General features: G+C 38.0%; 1 protein-coding gene across 6 annotated transcripts in view; it reads left to right on the forward strand.

Annotated features, from left to right (window-relative positions):
• Positions 1 to 27,805, forward strand: part of PTPN13 (protein tyrosine phosphatase non-receptor type 13) — a 224,670-nt gene that overhangs the window by 91,068 nt on the left and 105,797 nt on the right. For 5 of the 6 annotated variants that reach the window (XM_062198537.1, XM_062198539.1, XM_062198538.1 and 2 more), the window contains exons 5-7: positions 495 to 680; positions 4,832 to 4,919; positions 17,553 to 18,119. In XM_062198537.1, coding sequence (XP_062054521.1) covers positions 495 to 680; positions 4,832 to 4,919; positions 17,553 to 18,119 — 841 coding nt within the window. The remainder of the gene's footprint in view (positions 1 to 494; positions 681 to 4,831; positions 4,920 to 17,552; positions 18,120 to 27,805) is intronic. The other variant, XM_062198540.1, reaches the window with a different exon arrangement.

Raw genomic sequence — 27,805 nt, forward strand, 5'->3', positions numbered from 1 at the left:
CTCTATTGGAAGTGGAGCAGCTGGGACTTGAACCCGGCCTATATGGGATGCTGGCACTGCAAGTGGCAGCTTTGCCCTCTACGCCACAGCGCGAGCCCCTATTTAAATGATCTTAAGCCATTAAAAAGATTTGAAAACACCTTTGAGTTACCATGGTTAGGAAATAGTTTGTTTCTCAAAAAATGTGTATGTATAGTCATTGTTTGCAAAAATATTTGGATAACCAAAGAATTTGACTTCTTTATCATATTAAAAACAGTTTTTCCATATTATTTCCTACCTGAGGAGATGCTTGTTAACCATTTTCTACTAATAATTTTTTTGGACCATAGAAAGGTAAAATGTAGTAAGATATGTTAATAGAGAAAGATTCATTTCCTTCAAGTATTTTGAATGTGTTTGGTATGGTTGCCTAGGTTCCTACAGTGACTTGCTCCATATTAGGAAGATTTACTCATACCCACTAACATAGCTTTTCCTTTCTTTATATTCAGCCCATCAAACTTGGCGATCATCTCAACAGCATATTGCTCGGAATGTGTGAGGATGTGATTTACGCACGGGTTTCTGTTCGGACTGTCCTGGATGCTTGCAGCGCCCACATTAGGAATAGCAATTGTGCGCCTTCCTTTTCCTACGTGAAACAGTTGGTAAAGCTGGTTCTGGGAAGTCTCTCTGGGGTAAGCTACAGTTTCAGTTGGTAAACACACTCAACTTTTCAGTCTATGAGCATGTCGTCATATCTGCTTAAGATACCACTTGTATCTAGATAGTCTTCTCAGTGAAGACTAGGACTAGGAAATTGAATTTTTTGTTCTAATGATGTTTACTTGAAAGAATACCTAAAATTTAAAAACCCATTACAATAACTTAGTCTGAAATTTTATGAGAGTTGGTCTTTCTTTAGAACTACATCTCAGGAAATACTATAGAATCATAACACCCTTGAAGTATCAATTTTTTTCCTCCTTTCTTGGACTTTTTCTTTTTTTTGCAAAGAGCTTATAGCAAATGGTAGTGTCTATTGTGAACAGAAGGAGAAAGTTGTATTAACATATGAACTTAGTTTTAGAAATACTTAAATGTGCTTTCTTTTGCTTCATACTTTTGGCCACACATTCGTCTGGAGCCCTTAGGTAGTCCCCAAACCCTCCCCATATTCTCTAGACCTTATGTGCGGTGGAGATCAGTGGTCGTATCCTGGCCCAGTTGCCCCAAGACTGGGACTCTTCCATTTTCTCTCATCTGGCACATGAAGAATCCCAAGAGTGACAAACTGTATATGCAATAGTTCCACCTGTGTTTCACATCTCTTAAATGATATGCTATCCTTTAGGCCCTAACTTGGCTACTCCTTGATGTTTGATATCTGATCTGGATCTAAATTTCATCTGCTCTTACACTTTACAGCTGTGGTCTCTGAGTGAAGATCCATTTTGTTTGTGTGGGCTACAAATTTGTTACTTAACACAGTATTCTTTCTGTGCTCCTCTTACTTCCTTATTTCTAGGTTGTTAGCTCCCCCATCTTAACCAAGACATCATATGGTTACCAGGAATACACTCAAATCTCATATACTTTCTCAGTTAATAAGAAACAGTCTCGGGGCCGGAACTGCGGCTCAGTAGGCTAATCCTCTGCCTGCAGCGCCAGCACATCGGGTTCTAGTCCCAGTTGGGGCGCCGGATTCTGTCCCAGTTGCCCCTCTTCCAGTCCAGCTCTCTGCTGTGGCCTGGGAGTGCAGTGGAGGATGGCCCAAGTGGCCCTGCACCCACATGGGAGACCTGGCTCCTGGCTTCGGATCAGCGTGGTGCGCTGGCCACAGTGGCCATTGGAGGGTGAACCAACAGAAAAGGAAGACCTTTCTCTCTGTCTCTCTCTCTCACTGTCCACTCTGCCTGTCAAAAAAAAAAAAAAGAAAAGAAACAGTCTCAGAAATCTGGACAGATGGTTTGTAGACTATCCCCACTGCACCCCTGTGCTCTGTAGTGAGGCATAATATAGGTAGGAGAGGCTGGGTGAATGAGATTCTTATGCTTGTTTGCTCATTTCCCTTCTTCAACAAAGCAGTTCCACTTTTATTTATCTTGTTTCTGCACGTGATTTTTGTTTTTTGGAACAAAGATAAAGCTATTAGAAACCTATGAATGTCTTTTCATCCAGATCAAAATTTCTAACAATGTTTCAAATATATTTTCATTCAGAAAATTCCTCTATGATCAAATAAGCTTCAGAAAAAATTATTAAAAGAAATCACATGTATTTTCACTGCAAAACTTCTCAGAACCGTTAATGCACTAAACCTGTTGCTAACCATCAAGACAGATAAATAAGCATGTGGATGAAACATTGCCCAAATTTATTTACTCCTGGAGGGATTTTTTTTCCTGAAGATTTTCTCATATCACTGATATTCTATAAATGTCCTCCATTTACAGTTGAGGAAATTGAGATTCAAGCAGCTATGGGATTTAAATGTCCTGTTAGCCAGCCCAGGGACCTTTCCATTACTCCACAGCTTCTATAAGAATTTGTGCTCTTTGCTGACTTTACTGCTATTGTAAAATTGCTGGTAATATTTTCGCTTCTGTATTTCCTTGAAAAATATTCACCCATAGGAGTCCTGTTATCTATCCAACAATTGTTCATATTACATAAAAGATCTCTTTCCCTTTAAGGTTTAGCATTTAGCTCAATGTGTTATAATATTTATTGCTGTTCTATGTGTAGAGACTGAAAAATATATAATACTTGATCTAGGAGCTCTTATGTAAAATGCTGTAACCATGTATATAATTATAAAATACAAAGGGGGCTATGAAAAGTAACTAAAAATTTGAAAAGCTTTAAGAATTTTGAAGGAAAAGGGTACAAATTATAATGACTTTGAATTAGATCCTGTAGGTTAGATAGAAAAAGTTTGGACAAATGCTGTAAAATGGGAAAATGCAGGGTGTGTTTGGGGAACAGCAATTAGTCTGGTATAAGGTTATGTCATGGGGTTATTAAGTGAGAGAGAAGAGTAGAAGGAACAATTGGAAATAGCATAGAGAGAGCCTGTCTGTTCGAAGGTAAATTTTCACCAAGTATAATAATGCTTCCCCAACCTTTCCATTGCTTTTGCTAGGTCCCCTGAGCATCACTAGATAGAAGTAACTCCTAAAGCTGCCATTCTTCAAATGTTTGCCAGGCACTGGCACTGTGCTATGGGGTTTACATGCGTTATCACATTTATCCATCATATTAACCCCAGGTTAAAAGAAGTTATCTTCATTTTAGAGATGTAGAAACTAAGTTTCAGAATTTATGCATGACCACATGTATGGTAAATGACAGAGCCATAATTGGAACCTGGCTCTCTGTTACTCCAAGAGCCATGCTTTTAGCCATGGTGCTGCCCTGAAGCTGTTGTCTACAGTAACTGATGGAAAGAGTTAGTCTTTCACTAGTGTGAAATTCATTCTAAGCGACCATGTTCCTTTCACCCTTAAAATTAATTAGCACAGAGTAGAAGTGAAAAAGACAGTTTGCTTATCCTGGTTCTTATACAGTTTCAACATTTTGACTTCAGTTTTAATTATCTATAAAATGGACTAATAGTATATGCTATCCACCCATATTACTGAACAGTTGTGGAGATAATTATTTCAATAAGTATCAATAAGTATTGATGAACTGCTTTAAGACCCTCAGAAGTTCCTTTGCTATTTCTCTTTCTGTAGTACAGCAATAATAGTAATATCTCATATGAGGTTGTTTTGAGGATTAAATGTAAAGTTTGTAAAGCACTTAAAGCAGTACCTGGCATATAGTAACTGTTGAGAAAGCAACAGCTATTTTAATAGTTGCCTAACTACCAGGACTCCCAAAGATATAGGATGCTCATTATATTTTCTGTTACACTACAGTGTCATCTGGATGAACATCTTATACAATTTAATTGATAACATTATTTCAGAAATATTTCCATGTAACTCTTCCAATAGGTAGAAAACATAGTGCTTTAGCCTTGAATATACTTGTCTTAGGTTTTTAATCCATTTGTAAATAAGTTTCACTGATGGAGGAATATTAAAAATGTGTGTTTATGTGTAAGTAAACATTTATGCATGATCTTGGTGCCAGGTGTAAGTAATTTCTCATCACAATTCTCTATGTCTTGATATTTCTCATCTAACTTTTTATATTTCATAATGGAGTTTGGCATAATTTAAGATGCCTTATCTTAGCAAATATCCTTGTTAAAATTATTAAATACTACTTAAACATTTTATCATAAAGAGGAATCAAAAGAACATTGATTTAAATATAACTGTCAGCTCCCTTATGTTCACTTAGTTTGAAGAATTAGCACTTCTCAAATGTAATTCCTGTCAGGCAAAATCTAGAAAATTATTTCTAAAAAATTTTAAAATAGTCTCTCAATAGTTACAATCATTGAAAGCTTTATTATACCCAAATTAATGTGTTTTTAAAGTCAAAATCTAACTTGAGAGATGAAAGTAATTATCAATTGGGAAAGAAATTATTTCAAGTTTACTGTTTTCAGATAGAAATAATTTTAACTACATGCTTTAATCTGGCTAACTGCATTTCAGTTAGAAGATTACTCCTTGATGATTATTTCTTACCTTTTAATATCCTGAAGAAAAATTAGCCCATAGTTGGCTACATAAATCTTATCCAAGGAATACAAATTGATAATGGGACATGGAATCTCTTTACTTAAGGTTATACCCTAGCTACAACTAGTGTCATTCTGTAGATAATTACCATGAAAACAGAAGGGAAATTCTTTTGTCAAACCTGATTTTTGATTACCTGTGTACAGACAGATCAACTTTCCTGTAACAGTGAACAAAAAGCTGATCGAAGCCAAGCTATTCGAGACCGATTGAGAGGAAAAGGATTACCGACAGGTAAGAGTGTATAAATGGGAAATTTTTAGGCTTTAACCTCATTCCACTCTTTCTTTTATGAAACCTGTCTGGAAACTAATAATATAGACATACAAACAGATATACAAAGTAGATGCAGGAAACAGAATGCTGGCTAGCTTAATAAATAAATCCATTGAAGTTATGCAGGAAATATTATTGTAAAAATATTTACTTATGCTTATTTTTTAGCATAGAATTCTAGCTTTGTCACTTTTCTTATTTCACTTTTTATTTGAAAAGCAGAAAGAGAGAGAGACCAAGAGACAGAAATATTTCATTTGCTGATTCACTACTCAAATGCCTGCAACAGCCAGGGCTGGGCCAGGCCAAAGCCAGGAGCCTAGAACTCAACCTGAATCTCCTGTGTGGGTGGCAGGGATCCAAGCACTTGATTCATCACCTGCTGCCTCCCAGGGTGTGCATTGCCAGGAATCTGGAATCAGAAGCAGAGCCAGGACTTGAACCCAAGCACCCCAGTGTGGGATGCAGGCATCCATGTAGCCTTTTAACCACTGTGCCAAATACCTGCTGCCTAAAGACATTATAAATACAGTCAGCATTCCCACAGTAAATTGTTTTTCTTCCTAGTATTGCTATATCATTTATTTATTTTACCATGGTATTTTATGTTATCTTAAAGCATGACCAAATAAATGTATGTATATTTTTATGAACATAAATACTACTGAAACCAAAGTTTCAGAAAACAGCATTATTATTACTGCATTCTAATCTTTTCTGTTCTGTTTCTGTTTTTCATGCTAGTCACAACTCACTGAATTGATTTCATGACTAATTTATCCCATGACTTGTAGTTATTATATATTACCTTGTATTATATGATGCTTAGTAATAAAAAATATTATAGACAGTGGTTTTGCTAGCCAATAGCAATGGTTCCTCTGATAATTATTAAATCAGTTTTTCAAAGAATGAGTAGAGGGGCCAGCGCTGTGGCGCAATGGGTTAACACCCTGGCCTAAAGCTCAGGCATCCCATATGGGCACCGGTTCGAGACCCAGCTGCTCCTCTTCCGATCCAGCTCTCTGCTATGGCCTGGGAAAGCAGTAGAAGATGGGCCAACTCCTTGGGCCCCTGCACCCACGTGGGAGTCCTGGAAGAAGCTTCTGGCTCCTGGCTTTGGATCAGCGCAGCTCCGGCCGTTGCGGCCAACTGGGGAGTGAACCATCGGATGAAAGACTTCTCTCTCTCTGTCTTTCTTCTCTGTGTAACCCTGACTTTCAAATAAATAAATAAATCTTTAAAAAAAAAAAAATGAGTAGACATTCCAGACACTTGAAGTAAAAGTGGGAAAAATAATCTTTTATGTAATAATTTCAATTTTTAGTGTGAAGTTTCAAACTTGGCTTATTAATCAGTTGAACTTTAAATTTTGCCTATTATCTCTTCTCTTTATTAAAGTAATATTGAGAATCATGATAATCTAAACATTAACACCAATATTTTGTGGGTGAAAATTTTTATCTGAGTTTGATGATAAGGGATAATAAATATACAGATTGCTTAAATATATTCCAATGTAGTCTAATGAAATGGCTTAAAAAACTAAGATGTTTAATTTTTAATCAGAGCACAGCTATCTTATTTAAAAACCTGTAAGAGACTCTCATTGTGAAAACTGAATATAGACACTTGATTATCTGGATCAAATGTTTTACAGAATTCAGACAATAATATCTAAGGAAATACACTAATTGTATTGAGAGGTCAAATAAAATCATTTCTAATGGAGTGATTCTGTAATGGTGTAATTAGTTGAAGGTCTGTTGGGCTTTTTTTTTTTAACTTACTGTGAATGCAAATGATTTTTCTGAAAAGGTACCTTGGCTTTCATTAACATAATATATTTATTTCTGGCTAGATCAAGTTTCTTCTCCAAGGTATATGTTATTAGTTTACATGAGGATAAAAATAAAAATCATAACATGGACTTTAACTTATAGTTTGTAATGTTTTGATGGCAATTATAAAAATAGTTCTAATCCCTTCTTACAAGTGTTTTCTTACCATACTTCAGTCCCCATGTATGAAGGTACTTCATAAAGTTTATGGAAAAATATAATTAAAAGATAAGTTTATTTTGGTACAAAAATATGTGAAATCCATGTGTACAAGGGCTTTTCAAAAACTTTACAGAAAATGCATATTATAAAAAAATCAATGCATGAATTTTAAGGTTTTTGCATTAAAATATAAACTTATATTTTAATTCTATTTCCCATGAACTATATGATCTACCCTTTTATGTATATACACCCATAAAACACACCTTTCTATATGTCTTTCCTATTTATCTTTTCTTTCTTTGATGTCTTCTGGAGTACCCCACTATTATTTCCTACTACTATCAAATGGCCATGTTATAAAATTAAGGTTTATCTACTTGTGTGTTACTTACTGATTTTGGTAAATTTAATGTTACATTATTAATGACTACTTTTCATAGACATTTACGTATTTTCTAATAAAAATGTTTATACATTCTGTTTATATATAGTATATTTATAGATATGTAAAATGTAACTCTCATTCTCTTGCATAATCATCATGGGTCTATAGAAAGAGAAAAAGATTATCCCTGCCATATTTACTTTACCAAATTTTAAAAATTTTCAAATGTTAACATAGCTTGGACAGTGTTACTTTCAATGATTCAAAACCTCAATGTTATAGACACTAATTTTTTTAAATTAGTTATTTAACAGGCAGAGTTATAGAAACAGGGAGAGAGATCTTCCAGCTGCTGGTTCACTCCCAAAATGATTGTGACAACCAAGGCAGAGCCAGGCTGAAGCCAGGAGCCAGGAACTTCATCCTGGCTTCCTGTGTGGTTGGCAGGGGCCCAAGAACTCAGGCCACGTTCTGCTGCTTTCCCAGGCGCATTAGCAGGGAGTTGGATCAGAAGTGGAGCAGGCCCGCTGTGGCATAGCTGGTAAAGCCGCCACTTACAGTGCTGGCATCCCACGTGAGTGCCAGTTTGAGTCCCGGCTGCTCCACTTCCAATCCAGCTCTCTGCTATGGCCTGGGAAAGCAGTAGAAGATGGCCCAAGTCCTTGGGCTCCTTCACCCATGTGGGAGACCCAGAAGAGGCTCCTGGCTCCTGGCTCCTGGCTTCTGGCTCCTGGCTTTGGATTGGTGCAGCTCCAGCTATTGCAGCCAATTGGAGAGAGTGAACCAGCGAATAGAAGACCTCTCTCTTTATCTGTATCTCCTTCTCTCTGTGTGTTAACTCTGACTTCCTAATAAATAAATAAATCTTTATAAAAAAAAAAAAAAGTGGAGCAGCCAGGACTGAAACTGGCACTCATGGAAACTAGCATCATAGGCAGCAGCTAAACCCACTGCATCACAGTGCCAGCCCATCATATACTGTTTTAGAGGTAACAGTTAAAAATTGTTTATAAAGATTTTTCAGAAGTATTAGATTTTGAAATGCAATGTAATATGAACTATAGGATAATTCTTTGATAGTTCTATAAAGAAATATGTGACTATACTTTTAATCATTAGGTTGCAAGCAAAGTATAAAGAAAACTGTAGTTCACCATCTTGGCTCATATAATAGATCATTTTCTTACAACAATAAAACATCAGCCATATTAAACCAATTATAATGCCTTTAATTTATAACTTTGTTTTTATAATACCAAGGAATATTTAGTTTGTTGCCTAAGGCTGTGACTATACAAAATTAGCAGAGAAACTATTACAAAATTAACATTGAAATCCTTAAACAGGCTGTCATTGATTTTATTCTCTAATAGTCATGTTAGTCATATATGACTATTAGAGAATAAAGTATTCATTGGAAAAAAAACTTCCCTATATCTAAACCTAAGAGAATTTGTATGGAATTGTAATCAGTTACTGAAGATAAGCCCTTTTTTAAAAAATGTTTATATTGTTGGGTAGAATTAGAGGGCCTTCTGCTTATACAGTAACCTTGTCTGGGTCAAGCATGATGGAAGAGGATTCTTCAGACCTTCTTAGCCATTGCTTTCCACAATAGTAATGCACAGGGACTCTTTCAATTTTCCTTTTTTCAAATTTATAAAACCTCACTTCAAAGACAGATTCCATATAAATACACTAATTATAGCCATTCCCAGGCAGAAGCAATTCACAGCTTATAGGCAATGGCATTCACTAGTTAAGCATTTTATAATTTTTAAAAAAGAAAATGCCTGTTGAAGAAGAACATTACTGTTCTTTTGGGCAGTGCCAGTTCTTAACTCACTTTTAGCAGTGTCATATTACAGTGAGGATTAAGCATTCTCTTCAGTGTACACCAACCCAAAACCTTTACAGAGCGATAAACTCCAGACCACAGCCTTCAATAAAGAAAATGTCTAGGTGAGCAGTGAAGTACAGATTTAGACTAAAGGGACCGGCACCGTGGTTCACTAGGCTAATCCTCCGCCTGTGGCGCCAGCACCCCGGGTTCTAGTCCCAGTTGGGGCGCTGGATTCTGTCCCGGTTACTCCTCTTCCAGTCCAGCTCTCTGCTGTGGCCCGGGAAGGCAGTGGAGGATGGCCCAAGTGTTTGGGCCCTGCACCCAAATGGGAGACCAGGAGGAGGCACCTGGCTCCTGGCTTCGGATCTGCGCAGCATGCCGGCCATAACAGCCATTTGGAGGGTGAACCAACAGAAGGAAGACCTTTCTCTCTCTCTCTCTCTCTCTCTCTCTCACTGTCTAACTCTGCCTGTCATTAAATAAATAAAGAAAGAAAGAATTAGACTAAAGGAAGTGAGAAAATTTGGGATCAATGCCTTATATTTAGTGATTTAATTGTTCAACTAAAATTTAATAAAATTTTTCATCTCCGAACTTAAAAGGTCTCTCTTCTTATCTTCCCCTGAGATCTGTCACAGAAGCTAAGACATACATAAACTTGTGGGCTGCCTGCCTCTACCTTGTTACTTAACACCGCCAATGCTGATAAAATGGCTTCAGTAAGCAGAAAGAAACCAAACATTTCCTGCCAAGCTTGAGGGAGAAACCTAAACCGTGATCAGATCAACATGATGGTGCTTTAGAATCTGGGCGTGTCGATGATACCGTATTTCTTTTCTGTGTGTACTAGACTCATTCATGAGGACAGGTGGGGGTCAGAAGCCTTTTTTAATGTTAAAATGTCATTTTGAAGTTAACTTCTCCCATCCAAGTACTAACCAGGCCCGACCCTGCTTAGCTTCCAAGATCAGACGAGATCGGGCGCGTTCACATTCAGGGTGGTATGGCCCTAGACATTGAAGTTAACTTCTAAGAGATGCTGTGACCCTTGTGAGTGTGAGGGGAAAGGTCAACAATGGTAGCTAGTTAAGAATAATGTTAACCACATAAAAAATTAGTTAAAATGCAATCAGTTTTACAAGAAAGATTTTTCTATATAAGTCTTCAATTATGAAGACTTTAGGTTCTTAAAATCTTTATTTGTAACTCTTCAAAGTATATTTATTGAACGCCATTTAATTTTCAGCAATGTATACAGTCTCCAAAAGGAAAATGTTTATGATTTTATTTTACACTTGGATGCTTATAATTGTACATAGTCTAATGTTGTCTGTAGACCCTTTCTGAACTCAGAGTCTCCCCAAGAGCTGGGAAATCCACTTATAGTTAGCACCATATATTAAAGAATAAATCTGACACTTTCAGGGGGGATCTTCTGAACTCTGATTTCACTATTCTCAAAAGAATTGTTAAATCCCTTTTCAGTAGACAATTATATGCTTAGAAAAATAAAGCAGAAATAGAAAATGGAGGCACATTTTTGGATTTTATGTTGACCTTGTTCTGAAGAACTCATTATAGTTCATATGCGTTAGTTCATTTCACCTCTAGAAAGAAGGTATAATAAATCATATTCATCTTTTTACAGATGAAGGAAATGAGAAAATGGAAATTGGGTGCTTTCCCAAGCCCATGGACTAGATGGAAAGCGAAAATTACAACCCAGATCTGTTGACAGTAGTTTTTCTGATAAACCATGCTATATATATTTGCCTTAAAAGATTTCAGAAAAGTTTAATCAACCCCTTTCTACAAGGATGCTTTTGGAATGTTTTATCGAGAACTAGAAATACAAAAAGTAGTATGTCGCTGTGTAGTGATGGCATGGAGGCAGTGTTGGTCCCAATCAGGCTTTTAATTATGCAGTAGGGAAATCATACATTAGAGTTTGCATACAGAACACACTGGATAAACCACCCAGGGTTCCCAGGGTACCTCCAGTGTGTCTTAGCATAGAGGGCAGAGTTGCACAGCATGTGCAGGGGTGGTGTCTCTGAGCCGGAAAGCACAGGTCTTGAAGGGCACTCAGTCTCAGCGTTATGGCTGGTGGTTCAGCAGAGCCCCAATGCCTGGGAGCGCAGAGCTGGCTGGGAGAACTCTCTCACAAGAAGAGCTGAATGTGGAGGTTGACCTGGAGCTTCTGCTCGGCCACACTCAGAAGAATCTGTTCAGAGTCCCCACTGGCCTCCTCAGTCTGTGTTTTTATGTATTTTTGGACAGTCAGGGTAGGGTTGATAAGGTCCCGAGGAGGATGTGCACAGGCTATGGGTGGTTCTTATCAAGTCCATGCAAATCTCCTGTTGTCAGCTTGGCTCTTGCTTATTTTTGTTAATATTATGGTGAAGCTTTTTAATTTTTGCTCCTTATAGGGTAAAACATGGTCCTTATGTAATTGTTTCAATTGGGGATGAAAGAAGGGCAAGTGAGTAGAAGTGATGACAGATGTATAATAAATGAATAGTTTTAATACAGACACTTTTCCAAATTGAACTAAGCATGCTTTGTATATAAAGTGGAAGGAGCAGCTACCTCTACCAGGATGGAGAATATCCAAGAATGTTTCACCATAAATAATTTAAGAGTAGCTCCAATGGCATTGCTTTCAGGGGAAAATAAAAAAGATTTAATTCCCTGTGATCAAAATGAGTAGTGAAGTGTACTTAATTTATGATTCCAGTGCTGTTTATTACCTATTATGTAAAATAATTGCAATAGCCTGGACACATGTTTACAATGATTTGGAAAACAATTAAAGAAGCTGCATTTTATTTAGTCTCAAATACAGCCATTAAATGGTGCTAGTATTAAAAACAATACATGATCTTTTTCCCCAGTGCTTTAGTAATATAAAGTAACGATGACACCATATGATTATATTATCATTTTATTTAGCACAATTTGTAGTTGTCAGAACTAAATTACTAAAAAAAATACTACAGGGGTCTACATGACCTAGCGAGTAAAGCCACCACCTGTGATGCTGGCATCCTGTATGGGCACAGGTTTGAGTCCTAGCTGCTCCACTTGGAATGCAGCTCCCTGCTAATGGCCTGGGAAGAGCAATGGAAGATGGCCTAAGTCCTTGGGCCCTTGTCACCCACATGGGAGACCCAGAAGAAGCTCCAGGCTTCAGCCTGCCCCAGCCCTGGTTGTTGCCACCATTTGGGGAATGAACCAGGATGGAAGAACTCTATGTCTCTCCCTCTCTCTCTCTGTAACTCTGACTCTCAAATAAATACTAAGTAAATCTTTAATTATTAGCTTTTAACAGATTCAATATAGTTCCTAGATACAATTCTAGGAATGTAAGGATGTTCCTTTCCTCCTTACCTCCCCCTCTCTCTACTCTACCCTCTCTCCCCCCTTTCTTTCTTTTTTTGTACCAAAATAAACATATTTTTAAAATTTTTCCAGAGTAGACTTATCTGACAAAATTCTATTTAAAATTAAGCTAAAGAAAGGTCAGATATTTGGCACAGGGGTTTAGCCTGTGCTTGGCACACTCTCATCCCTTATTCAGTACAAGTTCTGGCTCTTCTTGGCCTTCCAGCTTCCTGGTGATGCACACCTAGGCAGGTAGCCAAATAGATTGGTTCCTGTCACCCACATGAGAGATGTGAATTGAATTCTCAACTCCTGGCTTCTGCCTGACCCGGCCCTAGCAGTTGGGACCATTTTGGGAATGAATCAGCAGATGGAAGTGGTCTCTCCCTCTCTTCCTCTGTGCTTTTTAAATAAATAAAATAAATTAATTTTAAAGAACACTATAGGATGAGAAGCAACCAATCTTGAGAAAGATCTAGAGCAGTGTTCAGGACAGAGGAACAGTATATACAAAGGCCCTAACACACAAAGGACCTTAACATAAAAACATGTAGCATGGGAGGAATGGGGAAAATAGAGATGAGATTAAAAAGTATTCAAGTGTTATAACTGAAATGAGTTTAGGTTTTATATAAAGTACAGTTGTACACCATTAAGACTTGGTAAACAGGGTAGTAGAATTTACATTTTTGGAAGATAACTTTGGAGGTGGGCTTTGTAGCACAGATTAAGCAACTGCTTGGGACACCCATATCCCATATCAGAATGCCAGTTATAGTCCACACCTGACTCAGCTGCTTCTGATTCAGCTTCTTGCTAATATGACTGGGAAGTCTGCAGATGACAGCCAAAGTACTTGCATCCCTGCCGCCCACATGACGAGCCAGATGGAGTTCCTGGCTCCTGGCTTCAGCCTAGCCTAGCCTTGGCTCTTGGGGGCAAATGGGGGATGAAACAGGAGAATCTTGGAAGATTCTCTCTGTCTCTCTGTGTCTCCCTCCCTCTGTGTCATTCTGCCTTTCAAACAATAAATACTTTTTTAAAATGAGCAATCCACTTAAGAAAAGTAATTCTGGCTGCTGGGTAGAGGCTAATTGGATAAGCAAGGTAAAAGCAGGAAGGCCTCTCTGAAGGCGATTGCAGTGATCTAGTCAACCAGGCATGTTAACGGGGAACAGGGTGATGGTAGTGGAATTGGAAATAATGTGAAGTAAAGTATCTTTCTTATTAAAGATTTATTTATTTATTTATTTATTTATTTGGAAGTCAGAGTTACAGAGAGAGAGAGAGAGAGAGGTCTTCCATCTGCTGGTTCACTCGGAAGTGGGGAGAGAGCTAGATCAGAAGTGGAGCAGCTGGGACTCTGAACCTGGTGCCCATATGGGATGCTGGCACTGCAGGCAGCTGCTTTACTTGCTATGCCACAGCGCTGGCCCCGAAGTAAAATATCTTTGAGAATTTAAATCTCCAACGTTTACTGATGGATTTGATGTGGTAGACTAAAGAAGCTGAAGAATTTGAGGATCGGTGTCATATTTCTAGTTTAAGCAATTAGTTGAATAATGGACCACTTATTGTAATAGGAAAGTTTGAAGGAGAGTGGACAGTTCTCAATGTCTCAATGTGAGAAGCAAAACACCAGTTTTAAGCATGCTCAATTTCAGGTGCTTCTGAAATTTCACTTACATTAGTTTCAAGGTGAAGAGGGTGGTACTAAGAATATAAATTTGGGATTTATCAGGGTTTAAATAATAATTAAAACTTTTTAAACAGGTAAATTTATTAGAAAAAGATGGAATTCTAAAACTGATACATGATGAAATCCAGCTTTTGGTTATCTAGTAGAGATGGAGAATAAAACATTCTAAAAATTAGCAATCTGAGGAGTAGGAGGTAACCAGACTTGTAAAGGGGGAAAGTGATTCAATAAGGAATAGTCATCAGTATCGGTTATGGCTAGGAAGTAAGATAAGGATGCAAAAGTACCCACTGCATTTGGAAAGTGAAGGTCCTTCTTGATACATAATGAGAGTTGCCAAGGTTTTCAGTAGTTGGAATCTGAGTAAAGAGGATACAGTAACAAGTAGTAAGTAGGAAATGGGAGTTAGCAGTAGCTCGACGGAAATGTGGTAATACGGGAGAAGTTTGATTTAATTATAGGAGATTCTAGATAATGTTAATAAACCAATGGGAATGACTCAGTACAAAGGGTGAGTAGTGAAGATATAAGCAGATATAGGAGAAGTTAACCAAAGCAAAGCCTTTGATAAAATAAAAGGAGAGGGGATCCAGAATTTGTATTGGGGATTGGCCTTCCAATGGTAGGAAAATTCCTTTTTCCAAGCAGGGAGAATATCTGCAGACACAGGTAGTTAGGTAGATTAGTCACAGAAAGATGAGAAAGCTCTCCTCTGACCATTTCTGTTTTCTCAGTGGAATACGAGAAAAATTACCTAAAGGAGAGCAGGGAGCTAAGGTGGCAGATTTGAAGATTGAGGAATACAGAAAACAAGTAGAACAAGTCATTGTGGAAAGTTAGTGAACTTACTGTTAAATGGTGTTATGAGTGTCCAGCGTGATTGACCATGAGTTTATGTCAGCCATATGTACTTGTTTACTTTTTTCCAAGTTTTGACAGCTTACTGATAGTAAAGATAGAAGGCGGCAGACAATTGAATTCATTTATGCCTTTTTTTTTTTTTTTTTTTTTGACAGGCAGAGTGGACAGTGAGAGAGAGAGAAAGGTCTTCCTTTTGCCATTGGTTCACCCTCCAATGGCCGCTATGGCTGGTGCGCTGCAGCCGGTGCACCGCGCTGAACCTTTTGATCCTTAAGTCATTTTAATCTATCAATTTTGAAAAATATTCCTGTTCTCTATACAATAAAATTTCAAGTTGAGTTTCAAAATGTGTTTTAAGACTGTAACTTACCTGAAAATATTCTAACACAGACATGTTTATAAGTTTTCAAATTACTTTGATTAGGAGCTAGAGTCTGTGATAGTTTGGTTTGGTATGTTTCTTGATATATATTATATGGCATGCCCCAAATATGGATGTTACCCTTATTTACATTTCAGTAGACCCATTTTCAGAGGAGGGCGAGGTTCAAGAAAAGCCCAATGTTTGGGTCTGTTCCTCAAATAAGCAATTACTTGTTGCCATTCTGAAATGAATTCATTTTTCTATGACTTTTTAAGGATTTTAAAATTTATGGTCAGGAAATTAAATTTTATATCTTTTATTATGAACAATTAAAATCTTAAGATGAGTTAGTAAGCAAGTATTACTAGAAAGTTTTTAGTCATTTTATATTTCAGGTAGATTGTCAGAGTTATAGAGAGTAGTACAGAAATTGTCAGTGTTCATGGGCTATTAATAACTATTAGGTGTTTTTCTACAGTTCTTTTGATAATGGATATATATATATAAAACTTTTGTTGAATCTATGGATTCATAAAATTAATTTCTGGAGAGGCACTTTTTTGTATGTCTCAACGCATGTATAGACTGCTGCTTTGAAAACTAGAAAGTCTTACTGGTGTTAAACTACATCAAGAACTAAAGGATAAGAAGTTGTATTATATTCCAGTTGATACATTGATATATGAATTTTGTTGTCTGTTTTTCTTAAGACGTATTTTATTTTAAAGTCAGAGTTACAGAGAGAGAGAGAAAGATCTTTCATCCACTAGTTCATTCCCCAGGTGGCTGCAACAGCCAGGGTTGGGCCAGGCCAAAGCCAGGATCCAGGAGCTTCATATGGGTCTCCCACGTGGATGACAGGGGTCCACATACTTGGGCTATCTTCCACAGCTTTTCCCAGGCCATTAGCAGAGAAATGGATCAGAAGTGGAGTAGCCGAGACACAAAGTGATGCCCCTATGGGATACTGACATCATGGGCCACAGCTTTACCCACTGTGCCACAACACCAGCCCTGAAAACACCATTTTAGTACATGGTGATCTGCCATAGAAAAAATTAAACTTCCCTCATGATTTAAACACAATCAAATTATCTGAATTTCAAATCCTATAAAAAATATCTGAAAACATATATAGTATTTTATATTATAAATAATATTATATATTATTATATTTTATATATTATAAAACCTTGCTACTTAAGAATTCCTAATGTCACATTATTTTCATCCACAATATAGTCAGATTTGTTTTTTCTTCTTTGAACATATTTAACAGACCAGAATAGGGGCTGGCGCTGTGTTGTAGCGAGTTAAGCCACCGTCTACAGTGCCAGCATCCCATATGGACACTGGTTCAGTTCCCAGCTGCTCCACTTCCAATGCAGCTCCTTGCTGCACCTGGGAAAGCAGCAGAGAATGGTCCAAGTGCTTTGGCTCCTGCACCCATGTGGAGATCTGGAAGGAGCTCCTGGCTCCTGGTTTTGGCCTGGCCCAACCCTGGCTATTGAGGCCATTTGAGGAGTGAACCAGCAGATGGGAGATCTCACTCCTTTTTGTTTCTCCCTCTCACTGTAACTCAAATAAATAAAATAAAGTAGAAACCAGCATATACCAGAGCTTTATAATGGTTAGTACATGTTTGAGTTATACCTTTAGAAGTTAAAGGAGTACACTGTATATTCTACTATTATCCCAAACCACTTTATGGATAATATTCTATCAAACTAGATTGTATCAAATACTTTTATATATTTTTTTGAACCAAATAGTTCACCTTTGTGAATATAAACTAATACTACTCAAAAAAGTAAATTCAATATGTTATTTATTTTATTAAATGAGAGACTTTTTTGTACTATGAAAAGTTATGTAAGCATTAGCATCTCTACTTTTATCACAATTCACAATTCACCATCCAATTTTATCACTTATCCTTCATTTGGAGAAAGCAGGAAATTACCATCATGCTCATTGTCCATAATGGGTTACAAACCAGTTTATTTTCTAAAAGTTCTGTGCATACATCATAGATTCTTATCATTCCAGGAAGAAGCTCTACATCTGATGTACTAGACATACACAAGGCTCCATTCTCTCATCAGACCTTTCTTAACAAAGGGCTTAGTAAATCTATGGGATTTCTGTCCATCAGAGACTCACAAGATGAAGAAGAGCATTTCAAGGACATCTCCTCAGACATTAATTCTGGACATGAAGATTCTGAAAATACTGACTCCCTTTATCAGTTCAAATCCAGTGGTCCAGAAAAAAAAGTTATCCATAGCATTGATGGGCTTCCAAAGAAAAAGATTTGGGCGTCATCCATGGACTTGCTTTGTATGACTGACAGAGACTTCTCTTCTGGAGAGACTGGGGGATACCGTCGCTGTCACCCTGAGGCAGTAACAGGGCGCACATCAACTACTCCTAGGAAAAAAGAGGCAAGATACTCAGATGGAAGCATAGCCTTGGATGTCTTTGGTCCTCAGAAAGTGGATCCAATATATCCCACTCGAGAATTGCCCACCTCCTCAGCGATTTCAAGTGCTTTGGACCGAATCCGAGAGAGACAAAAGAAACTTCAAGTTCTGAGAGAAGCCATGAATGTAGAAGGTTAGTAATTTCCTGTGCATTTGAGAGAGAACTAAATTGAAATACTTAAAATTGTGTTTTGAAATAAAGGGCCATGAAACCATTCTAAAAATCTTATTTTCAAACCTTTGAGCATAGGTTAGTCTCTTCTTTGTGAATTTGTTTCCCCTTTCCTCAAGTCCCTAATCGAAGTACACTGCTTCTATCATTCCTGTGAAGCACCCAGTGCAGTCACTCCCGGTCTCGCGATGCTTCAGGTTGTATGTATGTAGATTGTAGGCTTCTCAAGGGAAGGAGGCGTGTTTGCTACTTTTTCATCCTTCACAGCACCGTCATCACGCGCTACCTCCGAGAGGCTTCAGTAAATGACTGATGGAAATGAGGAGCAAGCCCAAATCTGCAGTCCTAGGAAGGCAGAAAGGCATGGTGATGTGCAGTGTTCCCAAACTACCGGCTTCAAAACCCGCGCTGTAGGGCACAACTCCAGAAGAGGATGATTGGTTGGGTCTGGAATGAAGTTTTAAACCTACAGTTTCAAGATCATAGTATTTTGGTTTATACTCGTTTGTAGATTTAGAGTCAGAGCCTCTAGGTTGGAATGACCCTAGTTGATCGTTACTTCAGCAGTTGGGTTCGATTTCTCCAACTCTAAGTTACCTCACAGGTAAAATGGGCTTGCCAAAGATAGATTAGATAATAAATGGTTAATCTGTTATATTATTAGTTTGAAGAATATAAAGTAACTTTATAAATACTAAATTATTATTCCAGGGAAGAGCTGTGTTTTAAAAATACGATTCATACAAAAACTCAATATATTGAATGGAATAAAATTATGTTCTAGACATATGGATAAAGGCTATTCCTGGTATAAATATATATAAGACAAAACAAATAAGTGAATTTTCAATCTAATCCACATTTTTTTAAAGATTTATTTATCCATTTGAAAGGCAATTTTAGAGAGAAAGAGGGAGAGACAAAGAGAGATCATCCATCCACTGGTTCAGTACCCAAATGGCCACAATAACCAGAGCTTGGGCCAACCGAAGCCAGGAGCTTCTTGCGGTTCTGCCATGTGGTTTCAGGAGCCCAAGTACTTGGGCCATCCACTGCTGCTTTCCCAGGCACATCAGCAGGGAGCTGGATTGGAAGTGGAGCAGCTGGGATTCAAACCAGTACCCACAGGGGATGCTGGTGCTGCAGGTGATGGCTTTACCCACTGCACCACAACACCAGCCCCTAATCCTGTACATTTTTTTTTTTTTAAGATTTATTTATTTGAGAGGCAGAGAGAGGGAGAGAGAGAGAAAGTCTTCCATCCACTGATTCACTCCAGATGGCTGCAACGGCTGGAGCTGGGCTGATCCAAAGCCAGGAGCCTCTTCCAGGTCTCCCACATGGGTGCAGGGGCCCAAGGCCTTGGGCCATCTTCTGCTGCTTTCCCAGGCCACAGCAGAGAGCTGGATCAGAAGTGGAGCAGCTGGAACTGGAGCCCACATGGGATATCGGCACTGCAGGCAGTGGTTTTACCCACTGTGCCACAGTGTCGGCCCCAATTTGTAAGATTTAAATTTTTTAACTGCTCTAGCTCCCTAAACAAACCCTGGGATGTAACTACTTAAAGGAAATTTTTAGGTACTTTCTAGTTCAAAGAAAGGAATTGGGCATAGTTAAGGGTCATAGCCATCTTTCAGGTCATTGTTCCAGTATATTTTTAATTCACAGACTGCCTATATTCTTGCTAAAGGCCTGTGGCTCTGTACTTAAGCTTTAAGCATAGATCTGAGTTGTGCTTTACTTCTAGTAAAAGAGGCTTTTTGTAATATTTTTTCAAATTAGGAACTGCAAATCAATAAAGAATTTGAAACTATGGAGGAAATTATTGAAAACAGTTGATATTATGGTTTGCCTATAACACATGTTTCAAAAAACACTATCCAACTTAATGAAATTGTTATGTATGAAGGGTTTTCAAAAAGTTCATGAGAAATGCACGTTAACTTTTAATTCCATTTTTCTACCAGAATTTTTTCTGAGAGGCAGAGGGGCAGAGAGAAAAAGACAGGCAGACGGAGAGCTTCCATCTGCTGGTTCATTCCCAAATGCCCACGACAACTATGGTTCAGACATATCAGGGTTGGGCCATGCTGAAGCTGAGAGCCAGAAACTCAATCTGGGTCTCCAGTGTGGGTGACAGGAACCCAACTACTTGAGCCATCATCTGCTGCCTCCCAGGTTGCGCATTAATGTTATATATAATATATAGTATAATTTTAATCTGAAAACTTTCAAAAATGGGAAATAAGAATTTGGAAATTTGTTTGGTGCATTATTTCCCATTCAACTTTTGACAGCAAAGAGTAGGCTCTTCCTGTAGCTTTAACAAAAATCTGCCATTTCAAAGTTATGTTTCATATGTTGTATCATATAACGGTATAACAGCCACCATAAGAAAGCGTGCCCCATGGAGATATTTATATAAGGAAATCTTGTCCATTGTAGAAAAAAACCTTCAATGATTCAAATAGATAGATAAAACCATTATAGGCTCAGAATATAAGTGATGAAGATCCCTACCAATATAGATGACTATTTCTAACTTTTAAACACAGGAGTAACATTTTCTGTTAAAATGTAAATATTTTTAAAAATCAGCCAGCACTGTGGCATAGTAGATTAAGCCTCTGCCTATGGCCCAACATCCCATATGGATACCAGTTCATGTCCCAGCTGCTCCTCTTCTGATCCTGCTCTCTTCTTATGGCCTGGGAAAGCTGCAGAATGTGGCCCAAATGCTTGGGCCCCTGCTCCTGTGTGGGAAGCCCTGAAAAAAGCTCCTGGCTCCTGGCTTTGAATAAGCCCAGCTCCAGCCATTGTGGCCATTTAGGGAATGAACCAGCAGATGGAAGACTTCTCTCTCTGTCTCTCCCTCTCTCTCTCTCTAACTCTGCCTCTCAAATAAATAAATGAATCTTTTTTAAAAAAATTATAATTTCTAATGATTTCATCTGTGTTTTAATTTTAGAAGGTTATTTGATTTAATATTTGGTACATTAGTAGTACTACAGATTAGTGAAGTTTGGGAAAATTTTTAAGTGATTTTTATGAAATATACATTTTTAAATTTTAATTTATTTGAAAGGCAGAAAGAAAGTAGGGGATAGAGTTCCCATCCTCTGGTTCACTCCACAAACAGCCATGATTGCCAGGGGTAGGCCAAGGCTGAGGCTAGGAGCCAGGAACTCAATCCGGGTGTCCCGTGTACATAGTGGGAACACAGTTACTTGAGCTGTCACTGCTGCTCTTCGGGTTTGCATTGGTGGGAAGCTGGAGCCAAGCCTCAAAGGCAGGTGTTGGTGAGCCCAGGCACTATGATGAGACACAGGCTTCTTAACTGTTAGGCCAAATACCTGGACCAAGAAATGTTTTTATGCTTGAACCTTGGTTTGAGAATTTAGCAGGAAAGAAATCAAACATTAATGGAAATATATTGTTAAATTATACTGTAATAGTCTAACATATTTGTTTAATGGGTGATTTTTTTATTCCTATAAGTATATATATATATATGTATTATATATATAATATATAAGTATATATATATTACAATATTATAGCATATGATCCCTTTATCTTTTTATGCAACATGTGTGTACATGTGTGTTAATGAAATTCAAATGGACCAACATTTTTCCAAATGTACATCATCTATAAAGATGCCTTATTTGTTTAAAAAATAACAAGTTATGAAACATCATTTCTAGATTTTGAAATTTTAGGTTTCACAGGAGATGCAAGCAAAGGGAAAGCTTTCTTTTTAAAAATAAAATATGCTTTGAATTGTTTGGTACAGGACAGTTGCTATCCTGAAATTTTTCTTTTTCTTTGCTGTTGAAGAGTTATAAAAAGTATTTTCTATTACAAAGAACATACCCATTTTCCCTGTAGAAGATATTTTACAGCAAAGTTAAACAAGTAAAATGTAAAACTGTTAGTTTATTGAGGAATTACTTGTACCACATTGAATAATCCTCTATTATTATCCTTGGAATTAGTCATAAATTATGTTTGCATTAGACTAAATGCATTATTTGAAAGGAATGTTTGAGGTTTTAAATTCAAAAGAAATAATTCTTGTTATTTAGTTGAGTAACTTGCTGGTTTAAGCTTGTACTCTTTTTCTAAAGGCGAGGTAATTTATGTTAGCTGTGCAAACAAAAGTGCAGATTGTTAACAGGAAGATTTTAGTCACTATACAAAGAAGAAGAAAATAGAAAATAATATAAATACTACCTATCTCATTTAATTCTCATGAAAAGTAGGCTCTCCAGATCCCTTTAGTATGTGGTAGATCAAGCAGAACAGTAGATATCATTAATGTACACATTTTATTGTACACACTTCTTTCTTTTTAAATATTTGTGTTTTAAAACATTTTACAATAAATGCCCTGTACAGTTGTTGTGGTCTTTAAATTTGACAGTTGCTAATGGGTTTCAGTAATTTAGAATTATGAAAAGTCTTAGACATGTTACCTAAACATTTGCTTGGGCTTGGGAAGATTTAATAGCTTACCCCAAATCAAATAACTAGCTTTTTTATCATTTGGGATATTGTAGATTTCCTTTATGGATTTTCATAGTTCCAGTCTAAGGATTTGCCACTACATGTTACTTCTAAAATTTTTTAAAGTGTGTTCCAGTGTTCATTGGCTGTTATATAACCAGAGGAAAAGAAGTTGCTGATTTCCTTGTGTCCCTCTGGATATGTAAGGAGGATCGTAGAACTGTAGGAAACACAATTGTCTGCTTGACCTTCACATGCATAGCCCTGTCCTTAGCCTAGCTCCCATAGCTTTGAAAGGAGCTTTTGCCTCGATCACTACCGTAGAATCTCCTCAGCTAGCAATACCAACCAGCAAACTTGCATGTGGTGAGCAGACCTTAACATCATGGAGTTTGGAACTGGAAGGAATCTAGATACCATTTCAGCCAGACAACTCCATTTTAAGAGGCCCAAAGTAGGTTGGTTTACCAAAGGAGATACAAAATTCATAATTCATAATGAAGCTAAATTATAATTCCAGGTCTCTTGAGTCCCCTTACACGACGCTTCCACTCTGCCATCTTAATTTTAAAAAGAGACCAGATACTTTGTTGGGAAGACTTTCTTATTGTCCGGGAAGTTGGTCATCCAAACAATTGCCTAATAAACCTCTTGTCTCAATAAAATTAGATCATTTTTAATGTAATATGAAATAAAGGCTAAAATAAGGCACATTTGCTTCTTTCTGTAGTAAACTACACTGTACAGGGTTAAGATAGAGCTCCAACATGCTGCATACTGAATTGTGATAGTGTTTTGGGATGTTCTACTATGGGAGAATCCTTAAGATGGCTCATCCTGTAGCTGACAAGAAAGTCAACCATCAAAAATCAATAGTTGGCACTGATTATTGACATTTCAGATAGTTCTCATACATAAAGCAAAAGGGAAGGGGCAAGAAGATGCATAGCTTAGGTTTCTCTTGTGGAATTATAAATTTTGATGTCACTTTCTCTCTCTTGCTTTAATTTCACTTTTTCTTTTCACTTCCACATAAAATTATCTTGTTCTACTCTTCCTTTCCTTTTTATTCACTGTATTTCTTTTCTACCTCTTTCTACTGTATCACAAAATCTGAGACATTGTCTGTTTTCTAATAAGAGTAGCTGGAAGAGGCCCCTGTCTATCTTTCTTGGATTCAATCACCATACACAGCCTATGCTCTGCTCTGTGGGTTGACGTTAGATGCCTGATTCTGAGACACTGACTTGGAACTTGTACTGTGAGTGTAGTACAGTACTCCTGCAGCCTGGTGGGAACCCTGAATAGAATTGTGCTTCTAACAGTAGAACTCTTCTGCATGCTGCAACACATAGCACTAGCAAAGAAAGGATGCACAACAGATAAAACTGTTCTCTACAAAAATGTCCATAGTTAACTGTTTCTTAATGAACTGCTAGTCAGTCTCTTAATGTCAAAATTAAATATTGTCTGCTTCATGACTGCTGGTTCTAGCCTAATTTTGCTGTCTTGTGACTTCTCTGTGAATATAACTTAAAGTCTACATACTGCAATTAAAATATGTATAAACACTCAAGTGTATAGGCCCGTTCTCATTATTGAAGCATCTTAATTTTATTTAAGAAGTTTCAAATTGAGAAAAGCAAGGGGATGAATTCGTAAGTGCTATAGTTCTTCATGGGGGAATCCCCCACATTTTATGAAGAGAGATTTTTTCCAGATGTATCTTCCTTTGTTAAAACTCATGAAGATTTGGGACTGGAGCTGTGGTGTGGCAGGTAAAGCCTCCACCTGCAGTGCTGGCATCCCATATGGGCCCCAGTTCAAGTCCCAGCTGCTCCACTTCTGATCCAATTTTCTGCTATGGCCTGGAAAAGCAGAAGAAGATGGCCCAACTCCTTGGGCCCCTGCACGTGAGTGGGAGACCCGTAAGAAGCTCCTGGCTCCTGGCTTCAGATCGGCCCAGCTCTGGCCATTGAAGCCGTTTGGGGAGTAAACCAGTATATGGAAGATTCATTCTCTCTCTCTTTCTTTCTTCCTTGGTGCCTCTGCCTCTGTAACTCTGCCTTTCAAATAAATAAATCTTTAAAAAAAAACTCATTGGCCGGCGGCGTGGCTTAACAGGCTAATCCTCCACCTTGTGGCGCCGGCACACCGGGTTCTAGTCCCGGTTTGGGCGCCGGATTCTGTCCCGGTTGCCCCTCTTCCAGGCCAGCTCTCTGCTGTGGCCAGGGAGTGCAGTGGAGGATGGCCCAAGTCCTTGGGCCTTGCACCCGCATGGGAGACCAGGAGAAGCACCTGGCTCCTGGCTTTGGATCAGCACAATGCGCCAGCCGCAGCGGCCATTGGAGGGTGAACCAACGGCAAAAAGGAAGACCTTTCTCTCTGTCTCTCTCTCTCACTATCCACTCTGCCTGTCAAAAAAAGCTCATCAAGATTTAGTATTTCCATTTTTACTTCCTTACCTTATTTCCCTTTGAATAGCAAAAAATATACATGATTGAGTTATTTAGATTACTCCATGAACTGAAACAAATAGGACTAAGCACAGATTTTTGTGTGATATAGGTCAAATATCACATGAATTTTAAATATTAATTATGAAATCATTATGCTACTAAGATGGCAATGTATTTTGTATTTATTATTGTTTCCAGAGCTGGATTTTAAAGAAATATGTTTTCTTTTTTTTTTAACTTTTATTTAATGAATATAAATTTCCAGGGTACAGCTTATGGATTACAATGGCTTCCCCCTCCCATAACTTCCCTCCCACCCGCAACCCTCCCCTCTCCCGCTCCCTCTCCCTCTCCCCTTCCATTTGCATCAAGATTCATTTTCAATTCTCTTTACATACAGAAGATCAATTTAGTATAAAGATTTCAACAGTTTGCACCCACATAGAAACACAAAGTGAAACATACTGTTTGAGTACTAGTTATAGCATTAAATCACAATGTACAGCACATTAAGGACAGAGATCCTACATGAGGAGCAAGTGTACAGTGGCTCCTGTTGTTGACCCAACAAATTGACACTCTAGTTTATGGTGCCAGTAACCACCCTAGGCTGTCGTCATGAGTTGCCAAGGCTATGGAAGCCTTCCAAGTTCGCCGACTCTGATCATATTTAGACAAGGTCATAAAAGACAGAGTGAGGATAGTAACCAATGATCCTAAGAGTGGCATTTACCAGGTTTGAACAATTATACAGCATTAAGTGGGGAAGAGGACCATCAGTACATACAGGTTGGGAGTAGAGCCATTGGTGGTAGAGTAGAGGTTATGATTACAAAGGAATGAGGCCCAAGTACGCTAGACAGGGTCTAGAACAAAGGACAGAGTCATTATTAGAGGAGCTAAGAAAGGTGCTGTCTAAGCTACAATTAAGTTTTCTGATTGAGAGGCAAATAGAACCTGACAGAAGGGGCTTGATAATAATCTGGTGGGCTTTAGGCCTTGTAAGTTAAGAGGCCCAGACCTATCTATCTCTTCACATGGGGTACATCCTAAGGGAGGTGTGAACCTCCTAGGGGAAGGCACTCTGTTGACTTTCATTACTTGGCTGGCCTGGGAGGAGAGCTGGCCAGGTAAAGGCAGGGGGCATCTCTAAAAGAAATATGTTTTAAGCCAATATTGTCCAATAGAACTTCTTCAATGGAGGAAATATTGTGTTTCTAAACAATCCAACTCAGTGACTACCATTCTTAAGCCCTTGCAGTATGGCTAGTGCAGTTGAGGAAAGGACTATTTTTCTTAAATTTGTGTAGTCAAAAGGAGCCCTAGGAGCCACTGTATTGGGCAGTATGGCTTTAAACCATTCCCAATATAAAGTTAGTCCAGTGTTTACCAACACTCAGATGAGGAAATCCTGGTTTTAGAAGCATTTGAGAAGAGGTGAACAATAAGTTATTCTTTATTTTAAATAATCACCTGAGAATAGACATTTACTTCTCTTTTAAGCTGTCTAAGTAAAAAATCAAATCACATTTTTCAGCACTAAGGGAAGTTAAAGGAGAAACCAATATAAACTTTGCATTGTCTATATCTACAACAACATAATATTGACTTCAGTCCATAGAAATAATGTATTACTTTACCAGAAAATGACCTAAGTGAAATCTACCCACAGCATGGCTCATATAGACCCAGCTTGACTTTGACACAGCCACCTTCTGAGAAGTGTCTTTTTGTCATTCTTACTCTCTGTAACTTTTATATTTATATTCTAATTGATAATTACCAGGGCATTTCTGCATATATACTTCCTTCCTTAAATACTTTCACACTTGTAGGAACTTTTTTCATCCAGGTTAAAATTTTTATTCATCGGCCAGCGCCGCGGCTCACTAGGCTAATCCTCCGCCTTGTGGCGCCGGCACACCGGGTTCTAGTCCCTGTTGGGGCGCCGGATTCTGTCCCGGTTTCCCCTCTTCCAGGCCAGCTCTCTGCTGTGGCCAGGGAGTGCAGTGGAGGATGGCCCAAGTGCTTGGGCCCTGCACCCATGGGAGACCAGGAGAAGCACCCGGTTCCTGCCATTGGATCAGCGCGGTGTGCCGGCCGCTGAGGCCATTAGAGGGTGAACCAACAGCAAAGGAAGACCTTTCTCTCTGTCTCTCTCTCTCACTGTCCACTCTGCCTGTCAAAAAAAAAAAAAAAATTTATTCATCATGTCTAGCTCTCCAGAATTATAGAGCATATTCTATGGATTGTAACATGGTATGGTATAGAAGACAGTAGGCTTTAGTGAAAACATAAAAGATGTAATCTCTAGAAATTGATACCTTAAAAAGAAGCGAAGAGAACACTATGTGTGAATACATAATTGTATTACTTGTGTTTGTCTGCTTTGGTTGACCCATATTCTTAAAAAAGGTTTTTAAAATGTTTTGTATTTCTAAGCTACAAAAGTAGACATCATTTTACTTCAATTGAATTTGAAATTTATATCTGCAGTTTGAATCATGTGGTAATTCATGGAAATAAGTGCCTAGCTAAAAGTAGTTATTTAATTGCTGTTTGTTGCAATTGGCTAAGTCTAACTTTCTGCATATTACTTGTCTGAACTTGAGTGTGTGTCAGCAGTAAATGTGTTTTGAGATTACAGTTTGTACTGGCTTAGATTGATTTTAATGTGAG

Source organism: Lepus europaeus, chromosome 8 (assembly GCF_033115175.1).
Source record: "Lepus europaeus isolate LE1 chromosome 8, mLepTim1.pri, whole genome shotgun sequence".
NCBI classification, from domain to species: domain Eukaryota; kingdom Metazoa; phylum Chordata; class Mammalia; order Lagomorpha; family Leporidae; genus Lepus; species Lepus europaeus.